Source organism: Epinephelus moara, chromosome 24, assembly GCF_006386435.1.
Source record: "Epinephelus moara isolate mb chromosome 24, YSFRI_EMoa_1.0, whole genome shotgun sequence".
Lineage (NCBI taxonomy): Eukaryota > Metazoa > Chordata > Actinopteri > Perciformes > Serranidae > Epinephelus > Epinephelus moara.
This window is the reverse complement of record NC_065529.1, coordinates 14,237,717-14,256,536: the sequence shown is the minus strand read 5'-3', so window position 1 is coordinate 14,256,536 and position 18,820 is coordinate 14,237,717. Positions and strand designations below refer to the sequence as shown.

General features: G+C 40.9%; 1 protein-coding gene across 2 annotated transcripts in view; it reads right to left on the bottom strand.

Annotated features, from left to right (window-relative positions):
* Positions 1 to 16,441, bottom strand: part of LOC126386296 (constitutive coactivator of PPAR-gamma-like protein 1) — a 28,818-nt gene extending 12,377 nt beyond the window's left edge. For both annotated transcript variants that reach the window (XM_050038543.1, XM_050038544.1), the window contains exons 1-10: positions 15,689 to 16,441; positions 13,079 to 13,325; positions 12,906 to 12,988; positions 8,818 to 8,946; positions 7,902 to 7,992; positions 6,223 to 6,311; positions 5,874 to 6,124; positions 2,062 to 2,155; positions 1,782 to 1,973; positions 1,386 to 1,557 (exon numbers count right to left, since the gene is read on the bottom strand). In XM_050038543.1, the coding sequence (XP_049894500.1) occupies positions 1,386 to 1,557; positions 1,782 to 1,973; positions 2,062 to 2,155; positions 5,874 to 6,124; positions 6,223 to 6,311; positions 7,902 to 7,992; positions 8,818 to 8,946; positions 12,906 to 12,988; positions 13,079 to 13,325; positions 15,689 to 16,162 (1,822 nt within the window). In that variant the 5' untranslated portion in view covers positions 16,163 to 16,441. The remainder of the gene's footprint in view (positions 1 to 1,385; positions 1,558 to 1,781; positions 1,974 to 2,061; positions 2,156 to 5,873; positions 6,125 to 6,222; positions 6,312 to 7,901; positions 7,993 to 8,817; positions 8,947 to 12,905; positions 12,989 to 13,078; positions 13,326 to 15,688) is intronic.
* Between the last annotated feature and the right edge of the window lie 2,379 nt (positions 16,442 to 18,820).

The window sequence follows — 18,820 nt, the reverse complement described above, 5'->3', positions numbered from 1 at the left end:
TTTAAGAACGTGGGTGCTGACACACAAAAATGAACTCAATGGGTTTTACTTCTATTAAGGAAAGCAAAATGATGATGGGGTTGGTGGACAAGTAATGCCCAAACACCCTGTAACACCACTGACACTGACTACCGCGGCAAACCTAAAAGCGTTTCTACCTCTGAGTAGTGAGAGCTGTTTATGAAACTTCCTACATTTACTTTGAGCAAGAAGGATTTCTCTTCACAAAGTGAGAGGCGGATGTTTTGTGACACGCTCAGCTGCAAAGTTGAACTGATGATGATGTGTTTGGACTGTTAAACAGCGGTAACATTTAAAATGGAGAATATTAAAACTGCAACAAAAAGCCCATTAATCAATCAGCTGATCAACATGAAATTAATTGGAAACTAGTGTGACAGTGAATTAATCATCGTATTTTAAGCTAAGATGAAAACTTTCTCTGGCTCCAGCTTCACAAATATGAGGGTATGCTGCTTGATGTTGGGTTACATCAGTGTAAACTGAATACCTTGGAGTTATGGACTGTTAGTCAGATAAAACAAGACATTTTTATTTGTCATTTTGGGCTCTTGGAAATTATAATGGACATTTTGCACTATTTTGTGGCATTTCATAGACAGAATGATTAATCACCTCATAAACAAAATAATTAGCAGAATAAGTGGTAATGAAAATAATCAATTAGTTGCAGACCTGATTTTAATGCATATGCTTTGTGTGTATGCTGTCAGTAAATAATCTAGGCAATCTTGTCAAAAAACATGATGCCAACAATAATAAATAGCTAAAATCTCATAATGCTATTAAGCCACTGACATTAGGCTCTGAGTAAACTCTAAATGTTATGTATGTATCTTAAACAATACATGTACATGTATGTGTCACTTTAGAAATAGCGATTTGACTTGGCTGGGTGACATATCCTCATCAGCCCTGGTTAATCAAGTTGTTTTACAATGTCTAACATGTACTAGCACTGCATCTTACAGGTCTTGTATAGTACTATTATATTGTGTAATTAAATATTGCTCATGTTAACTCATGACATTTTAAACATGGGGGAAAAAATCTTTAATGTCACCCAGAGTTGAGATATTCAGTCTTAAATATAGCTCTGCAATGGATAATATTTTTCGATGAATGAATGATCAGCCAACCACATGGCTTGCTTATTTTACCTGATATCTTAAGTTAAGAAAGTTTATAAACTGGTCCTAAAAGTAGGACCAGTTTATAAACTGGTCCTAAAAGTAGGACCCAAAATGCATCACAGAGAATTTTTGGCTGGTAGGACTTTCTACTCTGAGACACTTGTTAAACACAGGTGCAAAAACCTCAGCACAGGATGTGATACAGTGACATGAAGGTGCTTTCTGACTCACATTCAGGGAGGCAGTTCTTCCTCATGGCGAGTCTCTCAGCCTTCTTCCTGGCCTCGGCCAGGCTGAAGAGCACTCCGTAAACATATTGACGGATAGGCCGAAACAGCTGCACTGCTGAAGGCAGGTCTTTGTTAGCTTCATCTTCAATGGTGACAGACAGCTTAATCTCTCCCTGCAAAGATACACTGTTACCTAAATGCTGCACAACGCCACAAATAGATACTTCAGATTCCACTCACTAATATGGTGTCTGTGTGAGCCGAGCATTACTTCTGGCTAGACATGTGAGTACTTGTGCTTTCTGAGGGTGTATTTTTTCTTTAGCTTTGCGCAAACACAAATAAAAATAAAAGCTACGAGCAGCTTTAATCCAAACATAATCAGGATGAGTCTGACCTTGGTGAGAGCGTGGTAGATGTAGGGGTACATAAGGCCTTTCTTGTGTCTGTGCTCGGCCACCCGCAGGACCTCGGGGGCCACGGCAGGGAGGGGTGGGATGGTGATGTCCATATGGTTCCTCGTCGGCATGGAGAGCAGGGAAGGGATCTGGACATTCAGACTCCCAGCAGGGGTCACACAGAGGTCAGCCTGAGGACAGACAGGACACAGCGCTTTCACTTTAGTCACCTGGTGAGATTTCTAATCAGGTCTCAAGTGTTCTTGAAGCCTCACTCACTTTTGTTTGGTCCCCCAGGTCTCCCTCTGGTGTGTTTTCAGAATGTGGAGTCTCTCCGTTTCCGTCCCATCCTTCCTTATGGTCACTAACATGACTAAAGAAACAGCACACATGGGATTCAGTTGTAGCAGAGTGGAGCCAAACATCAATCACCTTTGACTGGCAGTGGTCCATATAATAAAAGGGAACTTAATGTGTTCATACAGGAAAATAAAAATGTTTACTGCGAGCACAGTGTCACTTTCTCGTATCAACAGGCAACAGCAGTTTGACAGCCTTTGAGAGCACGCCAACTCCTCTTTCATTTGATCATCACTGCCAGACCAGAAGCAGCATTCAGGCAGGTTTTCTGTATAAACCTACCTTTGTCTACAATCTAAAAAGACAAAGATGGACAGCAACACAAAACACATTCAATATTTGTGACATCTTAAAGTGACACCCATTGTCCCAAATTAAATTATGGTGGTCATATCTTCATCCACAGGAGGCAGGGAAATGAAACATGAACAGAAGGAACACTCTTAACAGAAACTGCTGGACATACTCACCAGCATCCAACCCACCAAACTAACAACAGTCTACGTTTAGCTCTAAGAGGAACAGCGTTATGATTTCTACACAAATATGTAAAATTCAAACAGCCTATTACACATTTAAAATATCATGTGGCACAAAATTTCCCATATCTTTCCTTCCACAGGTGGAGATAAATACTTATGTCATGTAATGCACCCTGCTGTGACTCTGTCTGGCCACTGTTGCATCTGTGAAGATAGCTTCACACTTGAGCCATGAAAAGAGTCACAGCAATGTTACTAAGATTTGAGGGAAACTGCAACAACATGCTTGGACGGAATCACAATTTGATATTAACTAGAATTACCCCCCTCTCAGTTGTATGCCTCCATGAACCAGTAAAGTTTACATCCATGTCTGTCCAGACTGATTTGTACCCATGATAATAGACAAAGCTTCAAATATTGATGTTGCTGCAGAGAAGCTACATGTTATAAAACACAGATGCTTCACACACATCTTCAACCCGGCAGCACAGAGGATCATACAATTTCCTTCTGTTCCTGAGGTATGGCATAAAATAATGGCCAGAAAAGTGTTTTTGCAGAACATTATGATGTCACAATGAAGTTGACCTTTGGCTTTTTGGATATAAAATGTTATCTCTCCATTGTTTAAACCTATAAAACATTAGTGTGAAATTTAGTCATAATTAGCGTATGAATTCTTGAGTTTCAACTAAACATGTTTTATAAGGTCACAGTGACCTTGACCTTTGACTACCAAGTCAAATCAATACATCACTGAGTCCAAGTAGACGTTTGTGCCAAATTCGAAGAAACTCCCTCAAGGTATTCTTGAGATATTGTGTTCACAAGAATGAGAAGGAAGAGGTCACAGTAACCATGACCTCTGACCATCAAAATCTAATGAGTAAATCATTGAGTCTAAGTGGTTGTTTGTGCCAAATTTGAAGAAGTTCCCTCTATGTGTTTTTGAGATATCACGTTCATGAGAATGGGACGGAGTTACAGACCAGAAAAAATAATTAAATCAACTGTAAAACGCAGAATATCGTAGAATTTGCCAAAATGCAGATGCAGTTTATAAAAATTTGGGTTTTCCCTGACCATTATTAGCTTTATTAGTTTCTTTCGCAGCACCTACACCATATGAATACACACAAACTCTGCCACTATGTTTTGGTGTCATTTAAGGACACACTGCTTCTGTCCTCTGCTCCCTGTGTCTTACCAAGGCCGCGCTCAGCTTCTCCACCCATACCGGATGTAAAAGGTTATGTCGGGTCAGTAAAAACAATCAGTTAGCTGATCAGGCTCGTCTGCTCTACTCTCCAAGACTTTGGAGATGCGAGTGACAGCTAACTTGACCACAATCTTGTACTCGGTCAGACAAGCTGGATCAAATCCTTTCCTACTGTGCTCCTCAGTGGTCCAGAGGCAGTGTCTGATGTTTGTAAATGAAGCTAGCCATGACCAGCATCTCTATGCTCAAACCATCTGTAAATGCATTGAAGTGGCCCAGGATACACCTATGACTGTGCCAAATGTTCAAAATAAGGTGATACGAGTGTAACTACATATATGGAAATAAGATCAATTGCATTATATTCATAGAAAATATAAAACTGGTACAAGCTACACATTCGATTAAGAAATCTCACTTAAGTGTGAGGGAAATTAGATTATTCTTTGATGTTGGGTTGCTGAAAAACCAACTCCTGACAATGAATGTTACTGTTGGACACTGCAGTCATGTGGAAGAGGCCCTCTGAGACAGCTAAGTCATAAATTGAGGCTAAATTTAGAGCAGAGCAATATGCAGCTTAGATGTGAAACACTTTATTTTACAAAAGGATGGTGTGTTGTGTTGCTGTGGGAACTTTCGTTGATAAATACAGTGTAATGTTGTGTTATATTAAGTTAATTGATATTTATTTAATTTTGAACATTTTCCTATTGCATTGTTGAAATTGTATTCATCCACTACATGTGACATGAAACACTTTTAGATGAGGAAAAGTGCACAAAACACTGAATTCAGAAAAACTGAAAATGAGAACACAGTCTAAATAACTGGCAAAGACCTCTCCAATGCTCAAAGCTGACCATGAACACATCACTACTTCAGCTGCCTCTTCTTTGTTCATCTTGAACAATTCATTGGTCCTGAAATTGGTAGACTCTGCTGCGCAGCTCATAAAAACTTAATTTTAATTTGATTCTTCTGCTTTGGCAGGAAGCATCATCTTGTAGAAGGAGTGCATGAATCACTGCTGCCTGTCTGTATGATCATCTTAACACTAGGGGGCTACAGGTCACAGAGACACTGCTGTGAGGGACAGCCAGGCAGGGTTGAACAGAGCTCTGGATAAAGATGTTCTTTTTGTGGATACAAGGTATAAACCCCTGTTACAGATGCTTGTGTTTCTGCCAAGACAAATCTCCATTTACAAGTATCAGGAGGTGTCATGTGTTCAATTTAACCAAATGAGAGTTGAACTCTCCATGACCTCACATTTCTGCCGTAAGCTTCACATTCTTCTACAGAGCAGCAAAGCTTTCCTCCTGCACAATCACTGATACTTGCAGCACAGACACAGTGCCATCAAACCCTGAGAGCTGCTACATGTGAGACTTCATGTCAGTGTTTGTTAAAATAACAAACTTTACGCATCATGTGGAGATGTGTGTTCACAGGAACAACGGCTAAAATCAAGAACACAGAACATGTTTGCCAATAGAGACTAGATACAACACTGCAGTACAATCATTGTGTGCTACAAAGTTATTTTACCAAACATTAGCTGAGGACATTTGCTGCAAGAAGTACCCATTACCTCACAAGCACTTTAACAAGTTAAAATCTTGCTGAGTGCTTTAATGGCTCTTATAAAAGTGTCAACGTTTCTGCTAACAATGTCAGGAAAAATACTAACAGGAAATGAGAACACAAAACTACACCACAATGTATAGCCACTTCCCAAAAAACACTTGAGCAGTAAGCTAACTTTCAGGAAAAGCAGGGACTATACAGTGTGTTGTCACTGATAAGGATGGTGATTACAAACAGGGTGAACCCGCTGTAATAAAGCAGATATATGGAGTGAAAGGATGGTAAAAGATCTGCACTGGTGATAAAATTGTCCCTGTACTGACAGTGTTCCTGGAAAAGACAACATATGACCTGTGGGATGGTGACAGACTGATGATCTCTGATAGCTAAGGATGAATGGAGACAGTAACAGAGAGGAAGTGTTGTGTCGAACTCACTTGGCAGTTGTGCCTGAGCTGTCTTCATTCTCCGAGGAGGAGGATGTGGAGGAGGCGTTGAAGAAAGCGGCCTCTGTGTGGTTGGGGCTGCCAGGCTGGCCCGGATTGATGGGAGAGGACCTCTCATACAGCGGTGTGTGCTTCCCTTCATGAGGAATGTTGCTGAAGCTGTTCTGCTCTGGGAGGCCTTTCTCCACCGAGTCCAGAGCCAGGCTGCGCTCCATCAGAGGCACCGGGTACGAGTGCTGGACCTGGAGACAGTCAAGAAAAAAAATAACCATGTCATTCTCACAGAGCTGAAGCACCTGCAGTATTTCACTGTGGAGCACAGGGGATTTCACAGTCTTACCCCAGGTTTTACAGGCAGCGGCACCTGTGGAATGTTGAGCATTTTTGGAAACGGCATTGCAGCAGGTACTCCCATTAGTTTTGGTCTGACTGTGAAACAGATACACAAAAAAATGTCAGCATATAGAACAGAGAGAGGCTGGACCTGCTGCACAAGTTTTATTTTGTAGGACTCAATATAAAGTAGGTTGGCTGAGGAGTAATTTACACATTATGTAGGTATCACAAACAGGTGCTCTTTAGATCCAAGGATCTTTGTGAACAGGAAAGGAGGGAGAGGTTAGACTTGAAGTGCGTTTTGTCAGAAGGAAGTGTGCATCTACTCATGAATAAGAGGCTCGTGAGCTGGGACAGCATGAGATGTAAACATTAATGCCGTCCTCCGCTGCTGAGCTGTAACTTTAGCTAGCAGCAGATGTACACTTCCGTCTGGGCGATGATACATTAGTGTAGAAGCTGCCAACTGCATCCCGGTGTGGCTTTAACAACCAAACTGAGACCACCTGAAAAAGTGGGTCTTGGTCGGCAGTCAAACGGTTTCTGATGTTGTTCATTTGTGGTGTGACAGCAAACACACCAACAACAAGATTATATGATCTGAAATACATGATTTTAGTGCGATTTCAAAAGCCAAACTAATAATAAATCCATCTGCGCATCTTGAAATCTGTCTGTCATCTTATAATCGATCTGTATTATATGTATATATATAACCTATTCATAATAATGATTTGGTAACCATGGTAACATGAAACCTGATTAACAGGTCAAAAGCTGTTAAACTGCTGCGCTTGTATCCAACTCTGTGCACTCAGTTCATGAAGTCCATTACAAAGTGTGTGACAGCGATTTGACATTAACAAGCCCCGAATCATTACCTTCTCTGCCTGTTAATCATTATTTGCAGTCTATTAATACTAAAAATGTTTACAATCACTCATTTCTTTATGAGCTCCTTGTGACACCAAAGAACATAAACACACATCAAAAGCATAAAAGTGTTTGTTTAAACTTTGTTCAGTCAGCGGCATTTGACTTCCCCACGTGGGTCCTAATGATGCAGTATGATTACCAAAGCTCTCCAGTCAACGAGTTACCTGTGAGTCTGCATAAATTTATGTTTACTTCTTTTGTTTTGTTCGTAAAAAGCCAGTTTGAACAGAAACAGGACTAAAACTCAAACACAGCAATGTATAATTTGTTCCTCTTGGTCAGGACTAAAAATTCTGCATTATCAGTCTGCATATATTTAGGGGAGTCCAGACATTTTTGTCACATTCACACATTTCCCTTGTCACTGCAGGAAAAGCACAGGTGTTCCTAATAATGTTAACAAAGCATCTGGCACTTCTGACCCACAATGCAGCCATGATTAAATAACTTACATCTGTGTTTGACAAGTGGGAAAGTTATATTTGCCGTAGGCTATTTGCATTGGCATGACTGGCAGTCTAAAGGCACATTAAGGTACTTTTTTTGAAGAAAGTGGAGCATTCTTTTCTCAAAACGGTCAGTCTTTATTTCTTATCGCTAACATTTCTGTAACACATATACCAGCCAGGTCAGTGAAGACAAACCTGAGACCCTCCAGCGCCTCTATATAAAAACCAAAGCTGCTGACAAACACTACCAACAGTATTCAACCTTACGACCTTTTAGCATCATTACACGCGCACCCACCTAACTGTGGAGGGAAGTGAGGGGGTTTGCTGGCCACTGAGTAGTACTCCACTGCCTTCTTGAAGCGGATGACTTTGTCATCAGTGCACGTCTAAAAGAAAAACATGAAATATGATGAATATACACAGAGCGGACATAGGATAGCTTAATTATTTGTCCATAGAGGAATATATAATGCATGATTATACCCTGAACTGTGGGATCAGGCACGTTATCAGTTTTTCCTCTTTTCAGATGAGCACTTTGTAAAGTTGTGTGTGAAGTCTGTGGCAATACATTTCTCAAAATTGAGAAAAATTGAAAATGTCCTGATGCGGATAGAGGATTGCTGAATTTGGATTTTATACCAAACTGTATACATTATGAACTGAGGCCGCCAAAGAAGGTATGGGTCATGAGAGTTTTGAAGTGTAATTTCATAAATTCACCACCACCACCACCACCACCACCATCATCATCATTTCATCGATGTCTTTACAAAATTAAGTGTCATGGCAGTACTTCAAAAAACACGTAAAATTTTAAACCTAAATTTAAATCCAACCTCGTATCATTTTATCTTTCCTTTCTTTCCCACTATGTAAAATTATTCTGCAGCGCTGTAAATGTATGTATATATATATATATATATATATATATATATATATACATATATATATATATATATATATATATATATATATATATATATACACACACACACATATTCAGAGTTCTATTACAGCTCATCTCAGATGTGATGGGGTTCACTCACCTTGTTGAATCTAATACTTCACTGCTACCAACATGGTTTGAATGTGAATTTCATTCAACAAGAAGTATGTGATCAATCTGCATTACATCCACTGTCTCTCAAGAAGACTACAATAAGTGTAAATGCCACCCTGGCCCATCAGCACTGCTCTACCTTACATACTTGTGAATGCTTGAAGATGTCCTTAGCGATGGCCTCCAGGTCGGTGATGTCTGGGATGTTGCGGACGTAGTCAGCCACAGCCTTGATTACAACATCACAGGGTGGAAGCACAAGCTGGTGGGCACGCACCTAAAGAAGGATAACACACAGAGTTCACAACAGGTCAACCACTCAAGTTTGAGGGGACAAATTCAAATAAAACTCTTGATGTCAGTGTGTCTCACAACATCACAGTTTGGCCCATCACACACACTGGTACATCATAAGTAAGTGAACAGAAAATACAGTAAATCTCTAGAGCAGTTCTGTGTTGACCTGACAGTTACATGTCACTGCTAGTTGAACAACATGAAAATATGTCACAGCTTTGATCAAAGCTAATAATCACAAAACACATTATCCATGCATCTGAAACTTTTAGCAGACAGTTTTAGACCTGCCAATATCATCTACATCACACATTTATGAGCCTCTGAATAGGCATTTAAAACTGCGTTTAGCAAATTGGTCTAAAAATACTACAACACCCATGAGCCTTGGCCGATACTGCCCTGAAGAAGAAGCCATTTTGAGGCACGAACAAGACGGTAGTGAAATCAAAAACCTTTGGCATGGCTACTGAATGAATCCAAAAATGATCCAGAATTCAAAAGTGTATTCACTTAAGCTGCAGATTGTGAAATCAGCTCTCTCAACAGCTTCACCTTTAGCTTCCACCTGCCATTAGCTGCACAACAACACAGTTTTAAGCTCAGCGAGTGGATGTTTCATGTCGTAATGCACTTTGGGAGTGAGAGTTAACTTTGTGTACCTCTGCTTTTTATCAAAGAAACATATCTTCTAATGTACTTGTTAATCTTAAATACTGTTGATTAAACTGTGAGAATTTTATGTTTATCCAAGCGTAAGTACTCTAAGAGTCAAAAAAAATTAATGGGACTGTCACTTTTACCAGAACCAGCCCAAAATATGTCCTAACACTTGACAACTTGTATGTACCCTGAATGTACACAAGAAAACTCCACAAGACAGCTTTAAAGTGTAAGTGAAGATGTCTTTATCTTCAGTAATGTGACGCATTTCTGAAATAGATTTAAATCAAATGCCCAGCTTCGGCTGTGGCAACTCAAATTTAGCCAGCACAACCCTCAGCACCAGGGGTCACAGCAGTACTGGGTCTAACCTGTGTAACAGCAGCAACAGAAAGTTTGCTGATCCAACTGAGAGTTGGAACGGTCTAGATCAGACGCCCAGCACTGCAATTGCATTGGCTGAATTTAAGTGGCAGAAATGTTATATTGCGTGTTTAATGTTGCACAGGAAGTAAAAAGAAGGGATTTTTATATAATATATTTATAAATGATAGTTTTTACATATGTTTGACAAAACTCCACAATTAATGCAGGGAGACAGAAAAAGAACTTTTAAATTGTATTTTTCATTTCTCACTGAGTCTTTAAGTGCCCAAACCACATTTCTGCCAGTGAGCCATGATTTCAAATAAACGGTTTCCTTTTCTCTGCAGCCCTCCGGTTACTCTCCAGATGTTGCAGAGTATCTAAAGCCACACTTGGCTTGGCAGGTGTGGTTGGCTAAACGACAGAAAATGAACAGCAATAAATTTATTGCCTTGGCCTTTACACACTGAGGGAGATAAACAACTGCCCATGAGACAGCAGCTGCAGAACAAACATGATGTAAAGTGCAGCTTGGTTTCACAATACTTTCAGTGTAAATGCAATAAAAATTCATTTTTCTCTGTTAAAGATGAGACTGTATGTCCTAGATTGAATACTGACAAAGCAAAGTGAGATTTGCGTAATGTAAATGTGAATATGCATTTATTTAAATATCTTTTCAAATATTCTTGTTGTACATATACCAGCAGTCATTTTCACATTCCTTTGGTTATTTAGTTTTTTAATCCCATGCCGTTTTAAAGTTAATATGACAGTTACACTTGAGACTTAGGGAAACCTAAAAGCCCCCCTTTTTAATCTTTATTACTTTTTGACAGACTGACTGGGTGCCACTGATGGGTGCAAAGACATAACAGTAGAAACCAGTTAAGTCAGTCCTGCAGAGTGTAGTTTAGCAGTGGAATGTAATGTGTCAGTATGGTGGGTAGTTCAGCTTGAGTTAGGCTGCACATGTGAACCAGATGGCCTTCTGTTTAATCACAGCTAGTCATTTCAAAACTAACAGCTGAACCACTTACACACTGTGCCCTAAAACTGCCTGGCACTGTTGTCATGCAACTGTTTGACTCAACCATTCACTGATCCATGAATATCCTATTTCTGTAACCTGTATCACATTGGCCACGCATGCAAATCTAGCCAAATCACTAAGTGCTGCTTGGTGGCAGCTTGTGGTTGAGCTCACAGCGTTCTCTTTATTTACAACTTTGGCAATACAGTAGCTTAAATTCAGTCCTTTTCTCGAAAGAGTTTCCATGAAAGCAAGTTTGTGTTCAAAGCTTAATTAATGGGGATCATTGAAGAAAACAAAAGATAACATGTCCATGCCCAAATAAGCCTCCTTAAAGATAAAATATGTACGCTTTTCCACATAAATGCCTTTAAACGACTAGATCAATGAAATATTTTTTGTTGATTTGTGTACCTACATTATCTCAAACATTTCCAACAATGTTCAAACTGAGAGAATTCTTGCCATTTTAATCAAGAACACAGACTGTGTCGCTGTCACCTGTCAGTGGCATCACATACATGCATCATGATTGTAGTTGTTTGCCAGAAGCTCTCATTAATTGACTTTTTATCCAGTTTTAAGACTCATTTTTATGACACTCTTCATAGATCTTGGTCATTTTTGACTATAAGTTGTAACTGAATGAAGTATTTTAGTCAACGGACATCTGACTCTTAAGTTACCTGAGAAACAAGCTGAGCAAACAATAGTGGCCGCTCAGCTCCAGCCCCTGCCATCCCAAACAGAGTCAGACAAGTCCTGATTTGTAACATGAAACTGCTTTGTTCAGTGTTTTTACCAGTTTAAATCACCCGTTCCGTTTGTTTTGGAGAGGAAGAGACCTCTGAAGATAATTTGGCTCCCAATAAAAAAAACTCCTGAACATCTGGATCTTAAATTATCAGAGAAAAAAACGTGAGCACACATTAGCTTGGTGCTTGGTTAGCGGCCCCTTCGCAACGAGCTGAACAACAAACACAGATTTTTAACGTGAAACTGCTTTATTCAGCGTTTATACCGGTTTTAATCATGTGGTCCAACAGTTTTGGAGAGGAAGTGACCGCTGCGAATAATTCAGCCCCCGTATAAACCTCCTGAATGTTGACCACTGAAGGAACCCTAACAACTGGAAATTGACTGCAATGACAGCATTGCTCCATTTTTTGTTATCGCTTTGACTAAAAGGCCCGTAGAGGCAAAAAATTACACATTGTATGTTCAACTGATGTAATGAAATCGAGTTTTTACTATTTTTTTTAAAGACCCTAACAGGCTTTTTTGTCACTAACTTTTTACTTTGAGTGATGGGCTGTTACGTGAACACAGACATTTCTGCCAAAGCTAAAACTGTTTTGGTTGCAGGGATTGAAGCGAAAACAAATGTTCCAACTAAAAAATCTTTTCAGGCCGAGTCATATTCCACAAGGAGACCTTCACATTAACCATCGACGCCTGCTATTGCAGCACCACAAGCATAACCATTGCTGCTGTTCTCTAATGCAGACATTAAGTTGTAAAAAGTATGAAGGCCTTGAGAGCTCAACACCATGTGAACAGAGAAAACAACAGAGGAAATAGAATAGAGAAAAAAACCTGAATCTTATAGTGTGGGAAATACTGCTTTGTGGGTGTGTAAAATTAGTTTTCTTTTTTAACACTTTTGTACTTTCTTTTTTACTTTTCTGAGAAATCCATTCATTCAGGAGGCAAACTGCAGGAGCAACGCACTCACCTGTCACAAAAATATTCGAGCACAGTATGTGCTGAACCGAATGTTCCTCTCCAACTGTCATTCACTTAAAAATCTCACAGTACACCTCTATCAGACTGGATTACCAGCCGTGTGATTATAAAGAAATCCTTTAGATCTTTACCTTCAAAGATGCTAATGGATGCTCTGGACCAAGTAAGCTCCAGTGAAAGGCAGCCAAGTCTTCATCAGGCAGTATGTGATTTCCTATCAAACACACAAGAACCGAGTCGGGTTAGTCAGCGTTGTTTAGACTATCGCTTCCAACTACATTCTGCCACATAGTATCACACCAACCTAAAAGTGATGCAAAAATGACAAAACGATTTGGGTTGAGATCGAGCTGCCGAGCCACTTCGTGCATCAGGTACTGGCTGGTGGTGAGGCTTTTGCCGTTGCGGCTCAGTTTGAGGGCATGGGCACTGAAGTAGTATGGGATGTTGCACAGAGCGTAGTCCGAGTCGTAGGCCACCAGGCCGTGGAAGCCATTCTCCCTGCATAAGGATATCACTTCCAGGTGGTGGTCTTCGATGCTCTGGACAACCTGAGGATTGGCGAAGACAAGTTAGGCTTTAGATGGTTAAGCCTCAAAATAAACCTCTTACATAGACATGGTGTATTAGGTACTTGAGAAAAGGCTACAGAAAAAGGATTACGAACAGGTGCAGTTTTGTTTGAGCTGCTCTTAGTGGATAAGCCTTACACAGCTGATGGGATACTCAAAGAAGGAGAGACAAATAATAGGCTATACTTCTAAAATGTCATCAAGAGTATATGAGAGAATAAACTGATCTTAAAACAGCATTATATGAATACTGACACCATATATAGAAGTGACTATATAACACGTCACTGCATTGTCACAATAATATTTGCAAGGATCCAATTTTTTTCACAATACCTCCACTAAGATAATCACAAATACAAAATATGTATACCACACTGCATGGAACTTACCGGGATCATTTTTATGTGAGGAAACAACACGACATTTAAAAGGTCCAGTGTGCAGGATTTAGGGAGATACATTGGCAGGAATGGAATGTTATAGAAAGTATGTTTTCTTTGGTGCATAATCACCTGAAAATGAAACTGTTGTGTTTTCGTCACTTAAAACTGAGCCGTTTATACCTACGAAGATCGCCATGTTGCACCACCATGTTTCTACAGTAGCTCAGAACAGACAAACGAAAGACTGGCTCCAGATAGGGCCATTCACATTTTTACATCTCACTGTTAGCAGCACATCCGCAGCAAGCGATGTTGGAAAAATACAGATTTTTGTTAACTTGAAAATGCTTTATGTAGTGCTTTTTACAGGTTTGAATCACCTGGTCTGTTTGTTTTGGAGAGAAAGTGACCTCTGCGGGTAATTAGGCTCACAGTGAAAACCTCCTGAACACACAACACCGAGGGAAGTTTAACCGGGTGAAGTTTCGACTGGTTGCAATCTGCAATCCTCACCACTAGATGCCACTAAATCCCTCTAAATCTTACACACTGGACCTTTAAATAATATTAATTTTAAAATTGTATTTAGTGAGGATCAGTCGGTACCCGTTTGTGGATCAGGCATCTGCCCAATATCCAATCCACTGAATAAGGTCAGTATTACCTCTATACCAATATGACATATCAGAGCATCCTTAATTTTTACATGCAAACAAATCTTTGCCCTGTAAACCATTTCATATGTGTGATAACAGTTCTACATTGCTGCATGCAGAGTGAGGAGTAGCATTACAGTTTTTTTTTTTTTACATGCTTTAGTATATTTGATACTTCACTCAAATATGTGAGCGTTTCTGCACTTTGTAGTGTTCCTGCAGAAGTAACATATAAAGGGGCTGTAACTCACTATTTGTAATATCAATTAATCTGTTGGTTGTATTCTCCACTCATCATTTAGGTCTGTAAAATGTCAGAAAATAGTGAAAGATGTCCGTCACAATTTCTCAAAGCTAAAGGGGACGTTTTAAAGTGTTTCGCCGACCAGCCCAGAGATACAGCAGTCAATTCAATTTGATAGCCATGATTACTGAACAGGCCTACTGGGCACAGGATAAGTGTCAGGGGGCTCCCTGGCCTTCCCCTGCAAAAGGTCACTTAAATTATCATGTACAGACCAGGAGGAGAGAAAAATGGCCACGAAGACATGCAAAGGAACAACAAAGAGATACGAAGTTAAAGGGGAATAACAACCACAAAGAGGCACAAATCGACTACAAGGAGACACAAAACCACCAAAAGATGCATAACAACTATAAAAAAGAGGCAAAACCATAACAAAATATGTTTGCCTTGCTCCTAGGTATGATAGGTGGTGGGGCCTCTCACCATGATCTAGTCATTATCTTAGGAGGCTAAGACAAAAATATTGATAAGGTTTGGAGCAGTGAATTTGGGGCATTTCTGTTTAAAACAATTACTTAAATGTTTAATAATGATAGATATGGTTGACAATCAATATGATTTCAGCATTATTAGTACTGTTGTATGTTCCAGAGGGGGCTGGTTTCTTCTCATAGCTTCTCTTTCTGGCCCTCCAAGAGTGGGACAGCTCAGTAAGTCTGTTGTTTTTGCTCTGCTGGGACTTAAAGCAACACCTGGCCTTTGATTAATGATCAAACTCTTTCACAATGTTGATCACATGAATTCATAGTCTGAGGTAATGTCACAAAATCACAATGAGTATTAAGTATTAAAAAGCAGGCCACGGACTCCTCTGCCAGCACTCCTAGAGGCACACTTGGCCGAGGGTGCACACAGCTTCTATCATGGGTGAAGTTGGCAGAGATGACATGGTGGGCAGCTAGCAGGCTAACCACACAGCCTGCTAATGTGTGCCCGCCGGTAGTCCTCAGTGGCTCTGCTCAACAGGCATCGCCAGGCCGAGTTTCAACTCACCCCGACGCGGAACCTGAGGAGCGCCAGTCGGATGCAGTGGGCCATGCACACGGGAGGAAGGAACCAGACTTTAGGCGGAGGGGTCCCCTTGTTCTGGACGTGGCTGATGATCTGCTGGGCGGTCTGCCTCTCGTTCACCTGCCGCTTGACCCACTCGTGAAGACGGCCTTTCTCCAGGGCGCCATTGAAGCACACCAGGAGCTCAATGTTACCGTTGAAGCAGGCCTTGGAGAGGGCAGCCAGGTAGCCCAGCATGTGGTTCCACTGGCCCCCGCTGACCCAGTCGGTGTAGAAGCCTCCGTAGAGCCGGTGGAGGCAGTTCTCCGCGTCCACCAGCAGTCTCAGCGGACTTTGAGGTGGTCTCTGCCGGCCACCTCCAACCATACTCCCCCGGGCAAGTTTCTGGAGCTCCACCGGCACCACGGCACTGGGGCAATGCTTTTCAATGTACTCTTGGAAACCCTGAACCCCCATGTTGAGCTTCTGATAGAGGAGACGGAAACTTCAAAGCGAGATGTCGGAGGAAATTAAACCGAAGGGGGTGCTGTGCTCCTCTCCCCCCGACAGTGACTGACAGCCAGCCGGTGGCTGTGGATATTGCAGGAGTTGGAATAATTTCGAAAGAAACGAAGTAAGGCTGCTATTTAAGCATCGTCAGTTTTTGGTGAGTGTTTTTTTGGTTCATGGCTGCAGGCTGCCATGTGTTGGTTCACGGAGCCATGGCTGAGGTTGTGAATCTGTCCGGAGTGAGAGGGAGAGAGAGCGGGGTACGTGACGACATGACGCACAGGGCACGTACAGAGGCACGCGAGGAAACCAAGAGAGTTCGCTGCTGCTTATTTCCGCTGTTGATTTCACTCAGATAAAGCTAAAAGCTTTGCAGAAACACGGCTTTGCCAGGTCAGAGACAACACTTTACTTTTCTATACAAAAAGAAAGATTATTGCTTTGTCGATTAGGTAACCCACTGGTTCAACTCGGGGTCTAGGGACTTCCTGAGGTCCTTGATGGAGTTCCACAGGGTCCCCAGGAAAATGGGGAAAAGTTTATTTTCACTTTTTAATTCTCTATAGAATTGAGTCCAATGTGAGAATCACATTCATTCAAATATTTTAAACTGTTTTTAAAAACAGCAGTTTCCTGTTGTGGGCCTACTCATACTTCCATCACTCAGACCACTGTGATGCCTTTCGCCAAGACTCACAACGTAAAATAAAATGTCCCTTAACCTCTGGCGCTGTGGCTCTTGCTAACTAAATACAATTATTACAATTGCTGAATATAAAGCCTGTTCAACTGCAGACACTTACTGACTGTTAAATGTATTCAGAGCACACATTTCTTGAGCATTAGTTAAAGGTATACTATGTGCGATTTCCTAAAAAAAACCCCAATATAGAGTCATAAAGGGCAGCATGGTGGTGCATTGGTTAGCACTGTGCCCCTACAGCAAAAGGGTTTGAATTCGCTGGCCGGCTGGTGCCCTTCTGTGTGCGGTTTGCATGTTCTTCCTGTAACAGCATGGGTTTTCTCCGGGTACTCCAGCTTCCTCCTACAGTCCAAACGCATGCAGGTTAGATTAACTGAGGACTCTAAACTCTAATTGCCCGAAGGTGTGGGTGTGAGCCCCTCGGCCCATGTTCCAGGATAAGCAGTTAAAAATGAGTAATGAATGATAAATAAATGAGTCATACAAAAGTAATCCCTCTCGAGTCTCTGGGCGTCAACCATTGGGCTGCTGCTGGTTACTGGTGGTTAGCTTCGATATCTTGCTTGAGTATCAGCTTTTCCATTATAACAACATTCCTACAATGGCAGTTTGCAGTGTACGCACAAGCGGTGCACAGACGCTTCTGGTGGCATTGAACCAGGGAGGAGGGGCCAAGTTTGAATGTTGTGTCTCGAGCAAGCAATTGAACTCATAGCTAGCTAGCTTACTGGAATTTTTACAACCTCCCGAGATGACTTGTTTAATGGAGCATCATAGCTGAGTTATTTCTAGCCAACAATAAATTAAACAAAGCCAATAAAGCTGATCCTGATTCTGCTTCCATACTGTCTTAGAAATGGAAAGAAACATGGGTGCCTGGGCTCTTGGTAGCCTAGTGCTTTTCATCTTTAGGAGGTGGGTGCAGGTTGTAAAATGTCCCACAACATTCTGACCTCCTCACTTTATTGCCATGACATGGTTGCTGCAATTGCTCTCTCCTCTGTATCCAATTATCATGAAACCTCCCCCACTAATCATAAAGTATTAAACTTGACATCGTAGCTTTCCTTGATTGTTTGTGGCTAACTAGCTTAGGTCCTCTTAGCGGGATGTGGGAGGACAAATTGAACACGATGGTGTCACCCTTGTTGTTGTGGAAAATAAGGTTAAGGCTAAGTCTTTAACAACGTTTCATAAGCTATACAATGTTACAGCCAGCAGAACTGGGGTTTCCAAAGGTTGGATGTTAACTATCTTGACAAGTTTGGAGCTTTGGGCTTGAGGGTTTTGTTTCCTGATTTGTGGAGAGGTCACAGGTTTATTCCAAGATCTTTCAATGCGAACCAACCAATCAATCACAAAGGTGGTAGTTTCCTCACCTGTTGTAGCAAGAGTTTAGGGTGTATTACATCATCAAACCTAAAAGTGACTGACATTTTGCATATTCAAAAGTTTGTAGGAGTAGAGTCAGCCAATCAGGGCCTCCTCAGCAGACCCGGAGGCTCCTCTACTCTTTATGAATAAAGTGATATGTCTGCTGTTACCTCAGAATATTTTTTATTACAGGTAAGTATGACAGATTTTTCTACTGACATTTATTAAAGCACTCATGGACTGGCTGTTTAGACCGGAATAGTTTCCTGGAATTTTTCTCTCATCACGTGTCAGTCCAGAACATTTAGATTTTTGTTTTAGAACTACAGCTACCTTCATAATATTTGAAATTACAAGAAGCAGATACCTAAATAATGTGACGTAAAAATAGATACATAAACAATTCATGAAATCATTAGTCATAAAGTAACTGTTGTGTAGATATTCAAAATTTCCTCCAGCCTGAAAAAGCAGCAAAAACATGGGAATAAAGTCATGTGCACACAGTACTGCTAGAGGGCAGCATACAGTTAGAAACTGCTTGTGTG